This window comes from Pongo pygmaeus, chromosome 2, assembly GCF_028885625.2.
Source record: "Pongo pygmaeus isolate AG05252 chromosome 2, NHGRI_mPonPyg2-v2.0_pri, whole genome shotgun sequence".
Taxonomy (NCBI): Eukaryota; Metazoa; Chordata; class Mammalia; order Primates; family Hominidae; genus Pongo; species Pongo pygmaeus.
In genome coordinates, this window is record NC_085930.1 from 137,695,897 (window position 1) to 137,715,081 (window position 19,185).

The 19,185-nt window shown below is 44.7% G+C and overlaps 1 protein-coding gene across 4 annotated transcripts in view; it reads right to left on the reverse strand.

The window, feature by feature from the left end:
• Positions 1-2,382: 2,382 nt before the first annotated feature.
• GALNT15 (polypeptide N-acetylgalactosaminyltransferase 15) overlaps positions 2,383-19,185 on the reverse strand; it is a 72,781-nt gene continuing 55,978 nt past the window's right edge. The window contains exons 10-11 of one of the 4 annotated variants that reach the window (XM_063661278.1): positions 7,225-7,349; positions 2,383-5,434 (exon numbers count right to left, since the gene is read on the reverse strand). In XM_063661278.1, coding sequence (XP_063517348.1) covers positions 5,380-5,434; positions 7,225-7,349 — 180 coding nt within the window. In that variant the 3' untranslated portion in view covers positions 2,383-5,379. Of the gene's footprint in view, positions 5,435-6,210; positions 6,281-7,224; positions 7,350-17,341; positions 17,605-19,185 lie in introns of those variants that run through there. The other 3 variants (XM_063661279.1, XM_054483165.2, XM_054483162.2) reach the window with 3 other exon arrangements.

A 19,185-nucleotide genomic window follows, 5' to 3' on the forward strand; every position in this document is an offset into this window, starting at 1 on the left:
TGGGAATTGTTTTAACCTCTCTGAGCATCAGTTTCTTCTATAAAATGGGGACAATGATATTCTTTCACAGGGTGCTATGAGGGTCAAATGAAATAACAATTGTAAGCAGTTAGCACAGCACCTGCTTCATACTCATGTACATCCTTGCTTTGCCTTTTTCTAGTTTGATTTTGGGCATTTTAGCCTCTTCCCATCTGTAAAATGGGGAGAGTAACAGCACCAGCCTCACTGGAGTGTTGAAAGGATAAAATGAGTTAGCATAAGCAAAGCACTTAGAACAAGGTCTGGCATGTGGAAAAATGTGAAGTAAGTGTCTGCTACTCCTCTTCCATTAATCAATATTTGTTAAGTTCTTGCTATGTGCCATGCATAATGATAGGAGCTGGAATGGTCCATGTTATTAACCAGTCTGCTTTCCACAGACTCCAAGCTGATCAGGAAGTTCTGGCCTGCCTGGCTGTGCCCCGTCCACACACACACATTGACGAGGAGCCCACCCCAGCCAAGGTTCTGTTTGGCTCCCGTCTGGGGCTCCTCAGTCTCCATCGCCTCATTCCCAAGTGCAGGAAACTGGTTTCAAGGACAGTGCTTTCTATACATTGCAGAAATAGTGCTGGAATAAGGGCATCCCTGAGAAGATCCGTTCAGCTGTCAGAGAGCACTCAGGGATGCCTCCCACTGGTGTGCAGAAGTAACTGGCATGAAAGTACGTTAGAATTCACCACCCACCTGAGGTAAGCGAGGCATTTAAAAATGCATACCTATTTCAAGTAAAAACAGAGGGATGCCTCATTGCCATTTCTGTGACTCTCACAGTGATTTTGTCTTCAAGCTGTCTTTTTTTCCTCTAAGGAACTGAAGGCACATTGACCTGGGATTGTCAGTGTTCTTCACTGTGTCCAAACTGGATGCTGTTCAGAGAAGGGCTCATCATCCGGGGCCCAGCAGTCTTCTCCCCCGACGACTCCAGCTTTTCTGCACTGCTCATTCTCTGCCCTTTTTTGCACTCACCTTAAGTTGTATTCCAATATCCTTAGACGTGATTTTATATGTTCTTATATCACGGTGTGTATGTGTGTTTCTGCTTATGAAAGACAGAGATACAGATACAGAGAACGAGGAAGGGAGAGAAGGAATGCGAGAGAAAGAGCATGAGAGAGAGAATAAGAGAGAATGAGAGAGAGAATGAGGGAGAAAATGAATTAGACGACAAAAGCAGGGCATAGAGCACGAGGATGTTTACCTGCCTGCTGGCTAAGGCACCTATATTTTCTAGGGCAGAATAACTTTTCATGTGTTTTGAGCGGGGGCGGGAGGCAGTGAACAGTAGCTTGAACGATAGCTTCTCTGTAAACATTGTCAGTAAACTGCAGGAGAAACACCGCCCTTCTTCAAAAACGACTGTAGTGAAAATGGAGCAGGTGGGACTGCGGCTAGGAGGGTGGTGGGTGGGTTGTAGAGTTTTCGCCACCAAATGACCACAGCTGTTCACAGATGAGCTGGAAGCCTGGAGTGCCACATATGCATGCCACTTCGTTCCTGGGACAGCCCCTGTGTGTGCTGGGTGACGTGTCGCCACCAAGCCAGGCTTCATGAGCACAAAGTTAGATCCTCAGTGCCAAAAGGTGCTGGGTCCGGGAGGGGGACAGCAGACTGAGGTCGAGGGAAGCCCTGGAAATGCTGAGAGGGCAAGGGGATGGTGAGGGACTTTTATGTTCCCAGTATAGGAAGAAAAAAAAAATGTATTTCAAGAGGAAATGATGCTTCATTTAGAGCACACTTTCCCAGGTTATCTGATTCTGGGCCTTGCGTTGTCTTTTATCAGTTGTGGGGTTGGGGTGAGTGTGTGTCACAGGCGTGCCTGTGCTTCTCCAGGTTTCACAAGCCCCGTTGGGGGGGTGCAGCCTGCTGCTTTAATATTTGTTGCAGGCCGACCTGGTTCCTGATTCCTGTTTTAGTTTTGCCACTAGGTGGCGCAAGCTAACTTTTTAGGGCTGAGGCGCTCAATGCAGAAGGCAAGGGCATCATGATCTGACGTTCCTGGATTTGAATTCTTTGTTAGTTTTGTGACCTTGGGCGAGCCACAGTTTCTCCTTCTGTAAATTAGACATGATGAAAATCACCTTGCAGGGTGGTTGTGAGGATTAAATGAGACGACATGTGCTAAGCACCTTGCACAGTGTTAGGCACACAGTCTAAATGGCTGCTTTTCTCTTTTCTTGTTCATCCATTCAATACACACTTATTGATCCATATTTCTGTGTCATGGCTGATAACGACTTTGTCTGCAAGCATCCTTTAGCAGAAGGTCTTACACACACACACACACACACACATGCTACAGTCTTTGCTGGAATATAAGATATATCTTCCACTCTCTGGTTCAAATTTATCCAAAATTTACTCTGTGCAAATGTATTTATGTATGAAAAGCCATATTCTGAAGAGGAAACACAATGGTAAATATATAGCAACAACAACAACAGCAAACACTGTGAAGATACTCATTTCATGCTTCTCTAACTTTCTCAGAAAAATTACAAGCCATAGGCCTCACAACTCATCAAGTACAACATCAATTTTCCCACCTAATTTTTATTTAAAACATTTTATTCTTGTAATACTTTCATTTTGATTATTTATTACTATAAATACTTTTCTTTTTAATCTATATAATATTATGCTTTTCTTTCCAGAGTTAGAAGAGTATTACTACATATGCAGAATCTATTATGCCCTACTGGGTTCTGCTATAGAGTATTACATGAACAAGATAACATGTTTCCCTCATGAAAACAATTTAAAATCCTTTTCAGGCTGGGCACAGTGGCTCACGCCTGTAATCCCAGCACTTTGGGAGGTCGAGAAGGGTGGATCACGAGGTCAAGAGATCGAGACCATCCTGGCCAACATGGTGAAAGCCTGTCTCTACTAAAAATACAAGAATTAGCTGGGTGTGGTGGCATGCGCCTGTAGTCCCAGCTACTCGGGAGGCTGAGGCAGGAGAATCACTTGAACCCAGGAGGCGGATTTGCAGTGAGCCGAGATTGCACCACTGCACTCCAGCCTGGCAAAGATCGAGACTCTGTCTCAAAAACAAAAACAAAAACAAAAAAAAACACTTTCAAAACATGTATGTTTGTCCCAGAGGAGGGCACAGTGACCCTTAGGACAGTTCCCTCAGGATGGCCCTGGGCTGTGGGCCAGTGTGCTCTGAGTGGAGGGTGTGTGAAGAGGAGGTGGTAGGGGCCAACTTGCGAGGGATTTGCATGTAACACTAAGGAGGTCAGGTTTTGTCCACAGGAAACTGTGAGCCACAGCAAGCTTCTGAGCTGAGGGAGGTGGGATAATGCCCCCAGCCATGATCCCTTGAAAAAGCAAGGTCCATCCAAAGCTGAAGGCTAGATAGCTTCATTCGCAGTCACACCCCAAACCTTCTTCCCATCCCACCTCCTCTTTTTCCCTCCTCCTCCCTCTACTGTTCATTCATTCAACAAATGTCTATTACCCATATACCATATTGCAGATACTGTTTTAGACACTCCAGTTAATCACTGAAAAAATAGTGACAAAGCTTCTTCCTCCCTGGAGCTTGCAGAAACACTTTCTCATTATGATATTTGCATATGCATGTGTCTTCTTTCATATGGGCCTCCTGAGCTGTTTGGGGCCACAGTCCTCCATGTGGAAGAAACCGGGAATATGGCTTTTCCCTTGAGGCCCAGCTGCACCCCTGCCCTTCCCATGGATTGGGGAACGCTTCCTTCAATTTCATGTGATGCTTCAGTATTTTTCCAGTAATCTCCCCTGCTTCTACAGGACCAAACCGGTTCAATTTCAGTTTCTGTCACATACCATCAAAATGTTCCTGTTAGAAAGGACCCAGCCAAGAAAACTGGAAAGAATTTCTTGATTATGTTAGGATGTAGGACCAGCCCTAGAGTGGGGCCAAGGGCCCTGTGGCAGGATTCCCACAGGTGTCTGGATGGCTGGGCCCTGTTTCCGTTCTAGGGCCTAAATTGGAGACTGAATGTGCATCAGCCATGTTAGTCTAGAAAGCCTGTGTTATAAAGGAAGACCGTGCTCATGTGTGGTTTAGTTTGGGTTTCCCTGAAAGCAGAGCATGAGACAAGGACTGGATGCAGGTGGTTCATGAGGGGTGTGAACCTGGGAAGCAGGAGTGTGGGAGTGAGGACGTGAGATGGGGCAGAAGGAGGGGCCAATATAAGGACACGTTAAAGTTGCCCCTTGATTCCGTTGACCCTCTTAAAAAATATACAGGATGCTTTCTACAATTATCCACCTGAAAGAAAAAGGCCAGGCATCCATCTACTGGTTCCTGTCCCCTCAGTGACTGAGAGTTGTCCTGGGAGTGTTAACTGTCCTAGCAAGCCAGGGTGCTTGCACCCTGGATGTTTGAGTAACTGCCTTCTGAGAAAACCCTGGTGCATAATGCAGAAGACACTTAGCACAGGGCTCAGGGGATCTGAGGCTGCACAGAACTGTTCAGCAGCAGTGGCGGAAAGCAGAGAAGACCTGAGGACATGTGATACAGGCACCAGAGGTGTCTCCGCCATACCTTACTGAACTTCGGAGTTATATTTTAAGTTATATGACCTCAGTTTGGGTGACACGCCCCTGGCACAGATGAGGTTGTCTCTGGCTCATATCTGGAATATTAGCCTCTGCCAGGACTCCAGTCTTAAGCATGGGTCTGGTAAGAAAGAGATGAGCTTCCAGAAGTTCTAATGAGATTCTCATTCAACTTTGCACTGTCTGCATGCTGATAGTGAGGCTGATTTGTGGGGGCTCAAGGAGTCTGCACATTCTTCAAAACATGTAGCTTTCTCTAGTGTGTACCCCAACTGTGCTGACTTCCTTAAACCTTTGATTTGCCCAATGGTGATAGGATGCCTGGCCCATCCTCCAGCCTGAGCCTACTATTGGCATTGATCAGTGTAGCAGTGGTGCACAAATCCTGCTGCTTTCTAGGCTCAGAATCCTGTTGAAAGCTCTCCTGTGTGGCTGCAGCCAGCAGCAAAGTCTGCACCTGGAATGCCTGTTCCTCTCCTTCCTGGCAGCCAGGCTCCATTTAGTTTAAGGATTTTGTGGCCAAGAATGTTATCTGAGCTGTCACCATCATGCTTTGTCACCCTCAAGTGAATGACAGGAAATGGATCGGCGAGCTCTGTCAGTTTCGTTGCTGCTGGCATCACTCAAGTTCAACCATGAGCATCGCACTGTGAGTCACTGAGGAGGTGGAGAGAAGCCACTCAAACGTCTCTGCCAGACTTCAAAAGAACTTTAGGAGATAGAAGAGTCCTATGGATCGGTGCCTGTTCTTCTGTCTTGATTGTTGCTTTGAGCCATGCAGCTGTGTTACGATGGGTGCCTGCCACTCTTCTGAGGGTGCAGAGCCTGTGTCTTATGAGACCTGAGAAAGAAAAAGTCATCAACCCCCAGGTCTGACTGGAGTCCACTCCTTACTTAACATACACAATTTCACAGAACACCAACATCAGACAAGGTCATTCTGTGGCTGTGGTGGAGTGACACAAGACCACACTGAAATAAGAACACCCAGCAAACTACGAAAATGGCCACATAGCTCCTTCTCCTGGCAAATATGAGGAGTGTTTATCAAATACAGCTCCAGCCCTGCTCTGTTCTTCCCACAACCTCCTAGATACAAATTATTAGGATGCCCAATTATAAAATGGTCCCACTTTCTGACAGCTCCCCAGCAAGACCATGCTTCCCAATCTTTCCCCAAATCACCTAACCCAAGCCCTGACCTCCTGAGAAGCTCCTTTGGACACCATCCTACTGAGACACCCATGGTTCCTCATGTGGGTGGTCTTCCTTGCTACAACTGCCAATAAACCTAACTTTGATCACCCAGAGGTATGTTCCTGGTGGTGCTGGCAGGTGGGCGTAGCCCCAAGGGAAGCTGGCCAGTGCCAACCTCTGCACAGGAAGGAGGTGCTCCCTGGGCACCCACCGCATCAGTTGCAGAAGTGATCCCTGGGAGCCATTTGGCAAGGCGAGCTAGGCTCTGACCTGAGGGTACCTTTGTTGGTTGGCTCTTATTGCAGATGTTTTGGTGTCCAGTGTCACATCCTTGGGTCTCCTTGGATATCAGCCCCAGCTCTGGCCGAACTTCCATGGGGGCTCAGATTCATCTTGCACGACATCCAGGTCAAGCCCCACCCTCTCCACATTTCCACCTTGGGGCCTTCTCTAAAGCTTCGGGAGCCTGGTCTGCTCTTGCAAGTGCAGCCTGCAAAGTGTATCGCAGGGAGTGAATGGCCCCGGGTGTAACCCTCAACCAATAAGAGAGGAGAGCTGGTGGGAAAATGTCTCATTCTGGTGTTCTTTAGGTGGATAGTTCTGGAAAATGTTCTGTGGGCATCTCAGAGTAGAAAGAATCGAACCCCATTGCTCACAGCACCCTCACATTGACTTTTCTTCCCTGCCTATTTTACTCTTCCCTCTCTCTCACTCCTGCTTCCTGCGATCACCTCCCAAATAAATCACCTGCATCCAAGGCCTTGCTCAGGTTCTGCACTTACATTACCCTAAACTAAGACACCTACCCAGCAATCCCTACCACCACCTCCTTCTTACAGAATTTTCTTTTCTGAGACAGGGTCTCTCTTTGTCACCCAAGCTGGAGGGCAGTGGCACAATCATGGCTCACGGCAGCCTCGACCTCCCAGCCTCAAGTGATCTTCTTGCCTCGGCGTCCTGAGTAGCTGGGACTACAGGCATGTGCTACAATGCCTAGGTATTCTATTTTACTTTTTTTTTTTTTTTTTGTAGAGATTGGTTTTTGCCATGTTTCCCAAGCTGGTCTCAAATTCCTGGGCTCAAGAGATTTGCCTGCCTCGGCCTCCTAAAGTGCTGGGATTATAGGCATGAGCCACCACACTCAGCCCCTACAGAGTTTCTTAACCATAATATTGGCCAAAATTGTTTCCACCTCCAGCTCTAATCAAGATTTCCCAAGCTCCTGGTCACAGAGATTAGTTCAGGGGCAGACGCATTCTGCAAGTCAGTTCAGTCAGAGTAAACAGTAGAGCTTTGCTGGGGATTCTGGGACATAGACTCAGTCTTAGCCGCTGGGCCTGCAGGCATGGTGGCTTAAGGATAGCTGCACATTTTTGCTACTTGTCCCTTTGATAAGTGGGGTCTGCTTCCCCTCCTCCCTGAGCCTGGGCTCACCTGTGATTGCTTTGAGCAAAGGAGTATGCTGGAGGAGATGTTATGTCAGTCCCAGGTCTGACGTTTAAGAAGACTGGCAGAAATCCTGTTGGTCTCTGGAGATGTTCAACCACTGTGTAAGACAGCTGCCACAGAGATGACGGAGACAAGTCTTGAGATTATATGGAGAGGGGAGGGCCCAGCTGAGTCCAGCCCGCCAGCCTCCCCTGCCATGTGAGAAGCTCTTTTGTACCCTCCAGAAAAGAACAGCCATGAGCTGACACCACCAAGTGACACCAGTTAGAGCCCCATGAAGCAGAGGACTTGCCTAGTTGAGCCATGCCCAAACTCCTGACCCACAAGATCATGAGCCATAATAGTTGCTGTTTTGACCGGGCGCAGTGGCTCACGGCTGCAATCCCAGCACTTTGGGAGGCTGAGGTGAGTGGATCACCTGAGGTCAGGAGTTCAAGACCAGCCTAGCCTACAAGGTGAAACCCCATCTCTACAAAAATACAAACATTAGCTAGGCATGATGGCAGGTGCCTGTAATCCTAGCTACTCCAGAGGCTGAGGCGGCAGAATCGCTTGAACCCAGGAGGCAGAGGTTGCAGTGAGCCGAGATCGCGCCATTGCACTCCAGCCTGGGCAACAGAACGAGACTCCATCTCAAAAAGAAAAAAAAGAAAAAAAAGTTGCTGTTTTAAGCCACTAAGTTTTGGGGTAGTTTGTGATGCAGCAAAAGATAACTGGAACAGTATAGTAGGAGTCTGGAATTGTTACAGCCACGTGTGGAGTCTAAAGCCATCCAAAAAGTGATCAGGACAAAGTCCTCTTAAATTTGACCTCAAATAAGACCTCTTCAGTGTCTAAATTTTAGCTCTGTAATTTTTCTTTTCCACTGTCATTCTGCTTGTTTCTAGGCACAAAAGAAAGATGTCGTGATCACTTTAGTTGAAGTTCAACAAGCATGTATTACGTGCCTGTCAAGAGTCAGATACTATGCTAGGGACTCTGGGCAAAAAGCGAAGCAAAATTTGTTTAAAGTCTAGTGGAGGAAACATCTTTTTGATAATTTTAACACAAACTGGTCCATGTTAAGACAGAGCTACATATGCAGCGCTCCAGAAGAGGGTTAATTAACTCAGCCCGGGGGTTTGAGGAAGACCCTCCAGAGACACGATGTATACGAGTCATGCATGATAGGTAAGAAGAAGCTGGTAAACGGAGGGAAGGGCATTCTGTGCAGAGGGAACAGAGCATGGTTAGAGCAGAGACAAGGAAAAGGGTGTTGTATTGGGAAATACAAAAACTTTGGTGTTCAGAGATCGGGCAAATAGTGGCAGGTGAGTCCAGAGGGTGGAGGTAGGGTCAGGGAGGAACTTGTAGTCAGGCTGTGCTGGGGAGGCAGGGCATTACTCTGAAGGTGATGCGGAGTCATAGAAGAGATTATGGAAGGAGAGTGCTTTAGGTTGATTACTCGGGCTCTAGTGTAGATTGAAGGTGCTTGAGTGTGTGAATCTGAGGTTCATGGGTGGAGTGAAGGCTGGAGAAACACTTGGAAATTACGGAAACATAGGTGGATTATTACTTCACAATACATATTTTAAGGATCATTATATGCTGGGCATATCCCCATGGCAGTGTTTGAAAAAGATTGTTATTTACAAATATAGGTCTATTTTGTGTCCCACTTGGCAAATGCATCAAAAGGAGCATTTGATTGCCTTCCTGGAATTGTTTTTGAAATATCTCTGCCTTCCCAGAAACCAGGGAGTACATATTCAATTCTGACTGAGTCTGTGCTGACGTAAAATTCAGTGAAGATGATATTTTGCAATATTCTGATTCACGAGTGACTCATCAAGTCATCCAAGCCAATGGTTCAGAAAACACACAGGACAAGGCCCTAGAGGTGTGACCTTGGTAAATAACAGATATTTAATAAATATTTATTGTTTTTAAATCTGCAAAGTAATCCTAAGAACTAGAATTCACTCTGGAAAGGGCATTATAATCTGGTTTGTTAATCATGAACATATCATCCAGAAACTTAACTTTGTGCTTTGCAAACTACCTAAAGCACAGCCAGTGAAATCTGTCACAGCACAGAAAGGTTTTCACTTTACCAACCCAGCTCTCATGAGTATCGGCCAGATGCCATTACCTTCTGTGCTTTCTGAATGGACTAAGAAGGGGAGGATTAGAACCAAAGGGTTGGAGGATTTTGTCTTAAGCATCTGCCTTATGGTAAAGCCTTGAGACAATCTAGAGGCACCTTGACACTACTACGTAATGGCTTTTCCCATTAATGGGAAGCAGATGGGGTCAAAAGGTTGTCACTATTGTTTTAAGCAAGATTCTCACGCAACTTCCTATATCATATGTTTACAACAAAGGAAGAAAATCATCATATATCCCATGGGAAGCCCACCCCCTTCACTTTTACATGCCATGCTTACTTGCCTTTTATGTTTCTTTTAGAAAGCAAGTAGAAACCAGAATCTGAGAGACAAGAATAAAGTGAAAGAGTTCTATTGGTTGTCACACCTGGGCCACAAATTTTGCTGGAAGGTGTGCAGTAAAAGAAATCAGAACACCATTGCTTCCCAGAGTGTTTGACCAATTATGATAGCAGTGGCTGAGTTCCAGATGGCAGGCACTTTCCTCATATCCCAAACTGAATACACGGAGCTGCTTCTGGGGCATTGAAGGTTCCTACTTGGGCAGAGGGCAGGAGCTGAATGGATAATATCCAGGAACTGTTAGCACAGGATTTTATAGGTCTCTGTCTCAGTGTCCTGCAGTTTTCATCCCATAACATTAAAAAAAGAAGCTGAGCCCAATCTTGCCTGAGAGAGGAGGCATCTCAAAATGCAGGCACTGTCACTGGCCATCCATCTGCCAACCTCCTACTTCCTGCTTTGCAGAACCTTTGTGAGGTTCTGGGTGGCAATGTGCCCAGCCTTTGCTGAGATACTTTCCTTGCCACTGTCCCAGCCACCCTTGCTGCTAGGACTCTGGCCAATGAGACAGATGGGAAGGTCTGCTGGGGGGCTTCTGGGAAAGATCTTGCTTTCTCAGTGAAGAGAAAGACATTATTAATGAGGAGAACTTGCTTCTGCCGCCTTCTCCATCCTGTTTGGGATTCTGGGGCCAGGATGTCATGTTCAGTGTTGTGGTGACCATCTTGTGCCGGTAAAGAGATAGAAACCAGGATCAAAAGCCAACAGGAATGGTGAGTGGGAGTTTAAAAAGAGCCTGGATCATAGGTGTCTGTAAGCCATTGTACCAGGCACAGAACTGCCTGTCCTCAACTAGGCATGTGAGATGACTAAAGTTCTTTATTTCTTAAGCCCCTGGGAGTTGGTTATTCTGCTCCTTGTACCTGAACGCATCCAAACCAATGCACCTAATTTTGGCAGGTCCTAAAACAACCTGGCCCTTATTTTTACCCATTCCCATTTGTTTTATTTTCTTTACTCACAAATACTGGGAGGCAATCAAATGTGGAAGTTAAATGTGAAGGCCTTGGAACCAAATGAACCTGGGTTTGTGATCTAGGTCCATCACTTTTGAAGTTGTATAGCCTTAGGAAAATTACTCTGCCTGTGGAAACCTCACCCTTCAACTATAAAATGAGATAATATAAAATGGAGATAATAGTAGTACTTACATCATTGGCCTATTGTGATTATAAGAAAAAATAACTTGAGTACAACAATATTAATATTAATATGTTAATATTGTAACATAACAATATTAATATTAATATGTTAATATTGTAACAACATTACAATAGTAATAGTACATAGTACTAACAATGGTAATGTTATTACTATTATCATAGTAATAGTATGTGCTAGTAAGCTAGTACAGCCTTAGCGCTCATGGTTGTTGTTATTACTGTGATTTCTGGCAGTGAATACATATGTTTGGTCACAGAGATATTATTGTCTAATGATGTCCACATTTTTCTCTAGTTGATTTTTCTCCCAACTCTTGAAATGTCATTTTTCTATATCCTAACTCCTGGTTTTTTCTCCTCCATAGTGGAATCCACGAAGTCAAACATCCAACTCCATGGTAACTGCTAAGAGGAAAATAAGGAAGTGTAGACCATGGCTCTTTGCTAAAAGAAGCCTATAAGTTAGTCTGGAAGATAATTCTGTGGAGCCGTATTGAATAACAGTGTAGGGAAAAGAGCCACCTTAAAGCAACACATATCACGTGTCCATCTGGATCCCACCTGCAAGGCTAGCGTCATCTGGATAGAGAGATTAGGTGAGGAGGTAGCAGATAGGTAGGTGGGGGATCCTGAATACCTGACAAGCTGAGGGGTGGGGGCATTGCCTAAACCAGTCTGTGAGGGGATATTATAGCCAGGGTCATGGAGCGGGAACCTCAAGGAGACAGTGGTGGCTCCACCATCAGACAAACCAATCCACTACCTAGACCCAGGTGCCAGGGCCTCCCAAGGAGAGTGGTCAAGGATATGCTCAAAGAGTTGACTGGAGATTCTCAAAGAGTTACATTCCTTTACATGTGACCCACATTGGGGAGTGGTGGGGGAACAGGACTTTATCTCCAAGATAAAAGTCAACAGGCCTCAACTGTGGCTTCCACCTGGGTACTCAGATCTGCACAGCTGCCTGTCCCTTGTGCACTGTGAAGGCTCACTAGACAATAATAGCTGGGGTCAGCAGCTCTGCCAGTAGAGCAACAGAATGCAAAGTAGATGTAGGGCTGGAGAGCTTGGAACTGTCCATGAATGTGAGGAGGGTGAGGTGCCTCAGGTCATTTGTTTTATCTGGAACCAGCCCTGGATATGCCAACACTGACATATGAAGGGGCATGATGGGCTGGACAGCCCCAAGCATGGATCGTAACAGGCAGGAGGCACCCTAGGCTTGGCTGTTAAACAGGTTTTATGAGCTTGTATTGGCTTCAGAGCACAAGGAGTAAGGTTTGTTGGCCTGGTATAGCCCTGGCCTCAAGGCTTGCTTTTGGAAGTCCCTTTCCTTGGCTTGACTTCTACCATTTGTGTTTTGAAGTCTGGCTAAATTGAATGCCAGAGATCAGAGTTTATATAAATAACCAGAGGTAATTGCTTTTGTCCTACACCAGAGCTTGTGTCTGATTGTCCTTACATCCCAAACACAAAAGATTTGTGTGTTAGTGGGAATGTGTGCTTTGCCCTTTGTGAATGTCTTCACCACAGTAAGATAAAAACTAGAGTGTTAAACTGTATCTCTTGGCACAGTTTAATCACTTTGGCTTGGCTAAGATACTGAGAATTACTCTGTGCTTCTGAGCAGCCCTCCTTTCCATGTTCATGTTCTTATTGCAGCTGTGGTCTCATTAAGAAAGCTTGTTTGCTCAACCTCTGTTAACAGTGAAGGCCCCTGGAATCTTTATGTCCCCCAAAGAAAGAAGACTGTGGACTACAGTGTCAATGTTTTATTATTTGATTTTTAAAAATAATTTGCTTATTCCTACTTTTTTCTAAAGAGGACTGGAGTCTGCTCATAATGAGAACGTATGCTATACACTGTTTCCCTCTTTTTTTGTTATTTTTTGCTGTTTTGTTATGTATAACAGAGAAACACTTTATTTTTATATTTTTAAAGCTCATTCACTATTTCTCTGGTAATATTTCTCTGTTTATTTTTAAGTAATCTGTAATTTATCTCCTACAGTTGAGTCAAATACTGTAGTCCAGGGGGTGGCAAACTATGGCTTTGGCCAAATCTGGCCAACCACCTGTTTTTGTAAATAAAGTTTTATTGGAATACAGCCATGGTCATTTGTTCATTATTGTCCATGGCTCGGCTCCTTTTGTACTACAATGGCAGAGTCAAGTAGTTAACAGAGTTAACAGAGTCTGCAAAAAAAGAGGGAAACAGTGTATAGCACTTTCCTATGTAGCCCTTTACAGAAAAAGTTTGCTAACCCCACTCTAGTTCATAGTCTAACATAATTTTGAAATATCCTGATTGGCACTCTTTGGTGGTATGGGGCAACAATCTGTATTAATTCTTCTCCGTACTACTGTCACTCTGGCCTTTGAGTTCTAATTCCGCTGATGCCTAGTCCTTTTTTTTTTTTTTTTTTTTTTTTTGAGACATAGTCTTGCTCTGTTGCCCAGGCTGGAGTGCAGTGGCACGATCTCGGCTCACTCCAACTTCCGCCTCCCTGGTTCAAGTAATTCTCCTGCCTCAGCCTCCCGAGTAGATGGGATTACAGGCACCCGCCACCATGCTCAGCTAATTTTTGTATTTTTAGTAGGGGCAGGGTTTCACCATTTTGTCCAGTCTAGTCTTGAACTCCTGACCTCAAGTGATCTGCCTGCCTCGGCCTCCCAAAGTGCTGAGATTACAGGCATCAGCCACCACACCTGACCTGAATGCCTAGTCTTACTGGTATCTATCCCACCCGGCAAGGCTGCTCTTTTCCTCTCTGTCCTGTCCAGGGAGTTATCCCTGTTCCTTGATTTCCATCCCCAACATACTATGAAAGTCATTATGGAAGTCTTAGCTAAAAGTCTGGGGTGATGGAAATAAGGAAAATAACTTTATATTGAGGACTAGACACATAATCCTAAAATTCCTCTGGTAAGTCACTCCTGCCTTCATTAGAGATACCTTCTTGATCATCTCACTCTTTATGTCTTTATCATATTGTTTGAACCCATCTCTTCCTCAATACTCATATCCGAATCTCCCTCGCTTTATCATGGAGAGCAATCATGATTCACTCCTAACTTCTATGGTATACTTCTATATCCTCTAACACTGGTATGTATCAGTTATAGGAAAATAACTGAAATATGAGGGAGAACATTTTTTGTGAGGCCAGAGGAATCTTGCTTCGTCAGCCTTCAGGTTTTTTCAAGAAGGGGCATCAATTAGTGGAACACTCATGGCCTCTCTCCACTCCATATTCACTTTTCCCCAGGGAGGAAGGATGTCTAATGTTATAATAAGATTGGGGTAAGGACCAGCCAGGCGCAGTGGCTCACACCTGTAATCCCAGCACTTTGGGAGGCTGAGGCGGGCGGATCATGAGGTCAGGAGATCGAGACCATCCTGGCTAACATGGTGAAACCCCGTCTTTACTAAAAATACAAAAAAATTAGCCGGGCATGGTGGCAGGTGCCTGTAGTCCCAGCTACTTGAGAAGCTGAGGCAGGAAAATGGTGTGAACCCAGGAGGCAGAGCTTGCAGTGAGATGGGATCGCACCACTGCACTCCAGCCTGGGCAACAGAGCGAGACTCCGTCAAAGAAAAAAAAAAAAGACTGGGATAAGGACCAACTATGTTGCCCCTCACCCAGACTCTTTCTCTTGGGCACAGCTGCCTAGAAGCCCATACTGTGGCCTTGCAGTTTGTAGGATAAGTTCAACTCAGGGGAATGGGGTTATCTTGTGCATGGGTTGAGACTACTGGTGAAACAAAGAGTAAACTGTGATAAGAAAGATAACTCTTACAGACGCAAGCTTTTGGTGGGACAAGCCATGTGTGTTTGGGTGGATTTCCCCATTAGGAGACATAGAGATAAGGATTTGTGTGCAAGTGGTTTACTTGGAAGATGAGCCCAGGAAACACTAGTAAGGAAGTGGAGAAGGGAATGTAGCCAGTTAAAGATGCATTATCAAGCCAGCTACCACTGTGGGTGACTAGAGCTTAATCCCATGGTAAACTCTGGGGAATGGTGTAGAACATGCACCTCAGAGCTATCCTATGGGAGAGGTGAGGGAGCTGAGGTATTTATACACCAACTCCTGTCAGTCATCAGTTGAGGACTGCTTCTGGGGAATGTGACTTCCAAGGCTTTTCTGGCCTTCCCCACATCATAAAGCAGTCTTCTTTGGCTTTCAGGGAAGAAAGAAAAAAGAAACCCAGGTGAAGAAATGCAGATAACTGACAGTTGGAACTTTTTTCAGAGAAAGCTGAAGCTGTAAGACCAGAGGGATACGGGTGGGGCCAGAACACTCAGTGTCACTACTATAGCCTCTGGTGTTGGAGGATAAATTTGGTATCTCTTTCTTAGTTATGCATGCTTTAACTTTACTGCAGGACTTAAGGATTAAGACAATCAAATCTTGGGCTTTGGCAGGATTTGTTTTCCAATCACCTAATTTCATGTTTGGCTATTAGATGTGGCTATTTTCAGAGGCTACAAGTCCTGGCCCATCTCCAGGGAGTCCCCTATATTTGCCTCTATGAAAATCCACTGTATAGGGTGATCTGCCTGCCAGAACCCCAGCTGCCTCCTCAAGATGAGGGCCATATTCCCATCAGTATTGGCAGCACTCCCAGTATCCCTATTATTCCAAATCCATATTAAATGGCATTTCCTTACCCCCACACTATGGATTCCCTCAGGAGAAGCACTGCCACTGAGAAGAGCTGAAAATCTGAGCTATTAATTTATTTGCTCAGTGTTCTAAAAATCCTTTGGAGAAACTGATGCTGTTCATTCCATCAAGATTGGTCAGTTGAAACTGGTGGCAGAAGGGCATGGAGGCCCAGATAGAGGAAAAGTAAGAGTGGAATAAAAATTACCACAAGAACCTGGTGCTGGAAAAGCAGGTTTACTCAAAGATGAGAAGTAGAGGGAAGTTGGGGCAAGATAAAGAAAGGAGGGAGGGACAACATGACCACAGACAAATAGCAAGAACAACAAAAAAAGGTTAAAAAACTTCCCTGGTCAAAAAAGCAGAACTAGTGGACAGAATGGGAAAGAGGAAGAATGCTGAGGGAAAAGAGGAAAATGAATTAACAACAGTTGTTATTACATTGAACAGGATACATTATCCTGGCTGGGCGTGGTGGCTCACGCCTGTAATCCTAACACTTTGGGAGGCTGAGGTGGGTGGATCACCTGAGGCCAGGAGTTCGAGACCAGACTGGCCAACATGGTGAAACCCCATCTCCACTAAAAATACAAAATTTAGCCAGGCGTGGTGGCAGGTGTCTGTAATCCCAGCTACCTGGAGAGGCTGAGGCATGAGAATCCCTTGAACCCAGGAGGCGGAGGTTGCAGCGAGTCGAGATTGTGCCACTGTACTCCAGCCTGGGCAACACAGCCAGACTCCATCTCAAAAAAAAAAAAAAAAAAAAAAAAGATGCATTTTCCTGTAAGACATAGGATCAAATCATCTTACTATGTGGCTTCAAAAAGAGATCTGTTAGAAGCAAAGAATAGTCCAAGAACTCATCCAGTGAGGATTTTCTGAGCTCTAAGTAACAATTTAGAAAAACCCAGAAAACTACTGGAATCCTTGCTACTCAGACAGTGGTCTCTGGCCAGCAGCATCAGCATTACCTAGGAGCTTGCAGGAATGTAGAATCTCAGGCCCCACACAGACCTACCAAATCAGAATCTGCGCTTTAACACAGTCCCGACGTGATTTGTGAGCACAGGAAAATTTGAGGAGCACTGAATTAAACAAAAATATTTCGGGTTGTCTCACACACTCCAGGGACAGGGATCTATCAAGGCCTGGGGAACAAACTGGAGCCAGAGGATCAAATACTATCGAGGTACTCTGTCCCAACCTTGCCTCTGCTCTTTTTATATTTGTTTCCACCCCCACAGCTGTCTCTGATTCACTCTCCAGACTGGATTTATCTGCCTCATAGGGCCATATACAGAAAACGCTGCTGAGAGCTCAACATTCTTACATTATCTCTCTTTAAAAATATATATATTTATTTATTTATTTATTTATTTATTTTGAGGCCAGGCTATGAGACTGGCTTATTTTTGTTTTGGTTTTGTTTTTTGTAGAGATAGGGTCTTACTATGTTGCTCAGCCTGATCTCAAACTCCTGGGCTCAAGCAATCCTCCCGTCTTGGCCTCCCAAAGTGCTGGGATTAAAGGTGTGAGCCACCACACCCAACCTCACATTATCTCTTAAGTCACTGGTAGAGAGACTGATTTCTTAGTCTCAATAACAAAATTACTGAGGAATGTGCTGATTGGCCCGACATGGGTCAGATGTTCAGCTGGGAGGAGGGGCCATCTTATGGTGGGAACAAGGCAGCTCCCACTATAGCCATATGGTTTGGGTTGGAGAATTTTGGAGAGTTTTGGAGAATTTTAGATAATCTAATTGGGTGCTCACCTTTCACCCCCTCTGAAGAGCTTCTGCATTGGTGCATCTGGGCAAGTTATGACTTTAAAGATAGCATCCCAGGTTTTTCTGGATCTTATTTAAATAAGACATCAAACAATGCCACTCTTGACCTGTGCCTAGAGTAGAGTGATCGGCAGTGCCTTCTTGAGGATCTCTGAATGAAGCAAATGATGTCCTACCCTCTGTTCACAATTTGCTGAAAAGTTAAAGGCCTTTGATAAGCTTCAGCAGCAGCAGAGTTGGCCCTGTTCTCATCCTGAGAGAGAGGGAGAGAGGGAGGGAGAGAGAGAGGAAGGACTGTATCATTTTAGCATTTGTCATAGGTACTAGAATGTCCATTGACTATGAGCTAGCTGAACAATTTGGGAATTGTTAGGGAACTTTAATATTCAAATATTAATCCGGTCTGTTTGGACTGAGCTTGTAAACTATCACCCTATGGGTAAAGTCATCATGGTGATTCTGATGATTCTTTTTTTAAGCCAAACCATCAGACAAGCTGTTTATATGTGGTGATAACTTAGCTTATTGGTATTATGTGGAGCCTTCAGTGATGAAAAAATATAAACATCCCATACCCATGGAAAGAACTACTACTCCAGCAAAGATCCTCATAATATTAAAACAATGCTTAGGACACACTGCCATGTCCAAAGAGCACATTTCCTGTAAGAAGGAGTTGAAACTGGAAAGAAGATTTGAGATTGGAGGGACTATTATTATTATTTATTTTACTTTAAGTTCTGGAATACATGTGCAGAACTTGCAGGTTTGTTACATAGGAATACATGTGCCATGGTCCTTTGCTGCACCTATCAACCTGTCAACCCATCATCTAGGTTTTAAGCCCTGCATGCATTAGGTATTTGTCCTGATGCTCTCCCTTCCCTTGCCCCCCCACCCACCCCTTGACAGGCCCCGGTGTGATGTTCCCCTCCCTATGTCCATCTGTTCTCATTGTCCAATTCCCATATATGACTGAGAACATGTGGTGTTTGGTTTTCTGTTCCTGTGTTAAATTGCTGAGAATGATGGTTTCCAGGTTCATCCATGTCCCTGCAAAGGACATGAACTCATTCTTTTTTATGGCTGCATAGTATTCCATGATGTATATGTGCCACATTTTCTTTATCCAATGGAGGGACTATTATTAATACAGGAATGGTAGAGGGGTCTAGAATTCTGGAAATAGCACCTCCTTGGTTATTGTGCTTGACATATCATTTGAAATATGCCCAAATCGAGGTATTTGAATAATCGGGGCAGGACTTGTAGGTGCTTTGGGCTTTGCCCAAAAGTGAGCACAGACAATTTGCACTTTTAAAAGAACTTCTAAAGAACAAGCATAAATAGTGTACATAATAAGTATAGTTGTGCCCAGCAAGGCAGCCCGTATCAATGTTTTGCACAATGTTTGCACAACTCTACATATTATGTACACTATCCTTGTTTTTTTTTTTTTTTTTTTTGAATGCTTTTCAAAAATGCAACTTGTTCACATTTTGTTTGTCCAAATTTGATGACTGGTCACAGATCACTTGGTGTCCAACTGGCTTTTTCATAGCCTTTCAGTAGAAAATAGAACCCCTTCACATTAAGCACAATAACATGACCTCCAAAATGTCAAGTTCTGCTGCAGTGGTGCCATCATTATTGTCACTGAGGACTTTTCAACCACCATGTCTTTGTTAGTTGGAATTCTGAATTTTCCGGTGGGATCTATGGCATTGAAACCAAAGAGGAAACAGGTCAGGCCCTCTCCAGGAAGGTTATCTGCTCTTACTGTTGTAATGTAGCATGAAGAGTGTGGGACTCTAGACTGCTGGCTGGACACTTC